This window comes from Melampsora larici-populina (genome assembly GCF_000204055.1).
Source record: "Melampsora larici-populina 98AG31 unplaced genomic scaffold MELLAscaffold_7, whole genome shotgun sequence".
NCBI classification, from domain to species: domain Eukaryota; kingdom Fungi; phylum Basidiomycota; class Pucciniomycetes; order Pucciniales; family Melampsoraceae; genus Melampsora; species Melampsora laricis-populina.
In genome coordinates, this window is record NW_006768771.1 from 432,685 (window position 1) to 434,850 (window position 2,166).

Here is a 2,166-nt window from a genome sequence, read left to right on the forward strand (position 1 = left end):
CTGGAACAATCACAGGTATTGGTAGGGGTGGAGGTGGTGATGGTGATGGGGTCCGGCTTGCTTTTTTTTACCCTTGATTGTACCATCTGATCCAGCAGAAGAGAACCCTTGGTCGTGGAGATTGGATGCTGCTGATCGTGTTCCGTAGGAATGTTGCGATGCTGGTTTGGGCGGAGGAGCTGAAGCTGACGGGCCTGGTGGATCAGGAGTTGCAGTACTGGCTGTTGATGGCTTATGTAGCTGAACATTATACATTCTTTTACTGAATTCCATTTTGTCCTTTTCAGCTTCCAGAGCCTTGCCTGCCACTGGCACTTTTAAATAATTTGTGGAAAAGTCTTTGAAGAGGCCAAGGAAGATGTTGTGCATAATATCAACAGTGTAGAACTCAACAGACTTCCAATAAGGCAGCTCATGAAGGACAGTATATCTTACTCCATTGCTGCCGGTAAGTTCATTTTGATCATAGGCAGTGGTGGCCTGTTCCCATGCTTGTGTTTGAAGTTTTACCTCTGTTGAGGTTCGGTGAGGACATTTATGTGCTGGAAATTGGGAGTGATATATTCTGTCCGTAATTTGACAGAGTGAACAAAAGTGTCTGGAAGAGTGTGCGGTGAAGGCGGTGACCTTTTTCATGGCTGGGACGTCCCCATGGATGGGCCAGATGGCTGCATGAATGGTTTGGCCGACTACAGGATGTTTTGAGGTGGAACTAAAGCTGATGCCTTGCCAAAACTCTTTCATCTCTTCAACCAGAGGCCCGAGGAAGTGATTCATTTCTGTTGTGGAAGGTTCTGAGGGACCTGGCATGATCCCGTAAAGGCAGATATTCTCTCTTTTGTAACGTAAGGAAGGAGGCAAGTTGAAACAAGTGAGAAGCATGACACCAACAGAGATCTTGACTCTAGCTTCTTTGCCGTTTGGATTGAACCAGTCACACCCCAGTCCAAAAACAAGGTTCCCCAATTTTGCAGTGAAGACTGAGCCTGACTTTTGGAAGGTTTCCATAGGCTGCCATCCCATATATCATCCATTTGGTGATTGGATGGTGGGGTGCGGTTGAGAGAGGCATCCAAGGCCGTTTTGAAAGCGGAAAACTTGAGCATCTTGCCAAGCCATGACTGGACAGACTGATAAAAAAATAGTCTAGATGGTTTTTGAATTTGTTTACCAGAGGGTGTTTCATAAAGTGGTTGATCACAAGATTTTTGTTTTTCTTTAGATGTCTTTGAGGTGAATCAAGGATGATTGCACAGTTGATTCATATTGATTTGGTCTATTGGTAGTACAGGATGCAGAGCACAGCAGAATGGACAACAGATTTTGCTCTGTATGGTGGTATTGAGGTCGAATGTCTTTAAAAGTGTTGGGATCGTGCGAGGGATTTGGGTCCAAGGTGTTGTCTTGATGTTGGGATCCAACTGTTTGAGGTGCTCTTCTACACTATCTCGCGCGGTTCGAAGGCTTTGCCGGCAGGCATCTACACTAAGATTGTTGAAAAGGTGGTTCTTGGTGACCTTGAACATTTCTCGTAAACACATGGGGTGCTGTAAAAAGATTTTTGGGAGTGAAGGTGTGTTACTTGTATATGTGAGCTGTGTTCTTGAGGCCTTGGGTGCTGGAGGAACTGTGTTGCCCAAGTCTGAGTCGTCACTATCTCTATCCTCGTCCAATTCTTCTCTAGCTCTTTTGTTGGGGCGGGTGGGGGCAACCGCCCCACCAATGGGGGGTAGTATTGCTGTACTTGTAGAGGCTTGAGCTGATGCTAAGTTTGGAAGCTGATATCAAGTCTGCAGTCAGACAACTTGAAAACACATAGGGGGAGAATTGCACTCACATAGGACAACTGAGGTGCATAAATCCCTGATGAAGTACTGGCCATGGGTTGAACAACTACAGGGGCTGAAGAATCACTGGGTGTGGGTTGACCTACTACAGGAGGTGCGGAACTGCTGGGCGTCAGTTAAACAACTGCACTAGCTATGTTGGTGGCTGCACCAACCGCTTCAGGTTGCGCTGAAGGGTTACGTTGGAGGTGTCCAGGATATGATTGGCGGCTGAATATTTTGCCTTGATAGACCTTTCCTCTGTATTGAATGGTCTTTTGATTGCATCCCAATTCTGGGCAACTGCAGAGGAACTGGTTGCGGTCCAAAGCAACAGCAT

At 46.5% G+C, this 2,166-nt stretch overlaps 1 protein-coding gene across 1 annotated transcript; it reads right to left on the reverse strand.

Moving 5' to 3' along the window:
* Positions 1-1,238: 1,238 nt before the first annotated feature.
* Positions 1,239-2,166, reverse strand: MELLADRAFT_95134 (uncharacterized protein; the record flags this gene model as incomplete). The annotated part of the gene is made up of 3 exons (XM_007406987.1): positions 1,239-1,778; positions 1,838-1,952; positions 2,003-2,166. The coding sequence occupies 3 exons, from the start codon at positions 2,164-2,166 to the stop codon at positions 1,239-1,241; spliced, it is 819 nt and encodes a 272-aa protein (XP_007407049.1).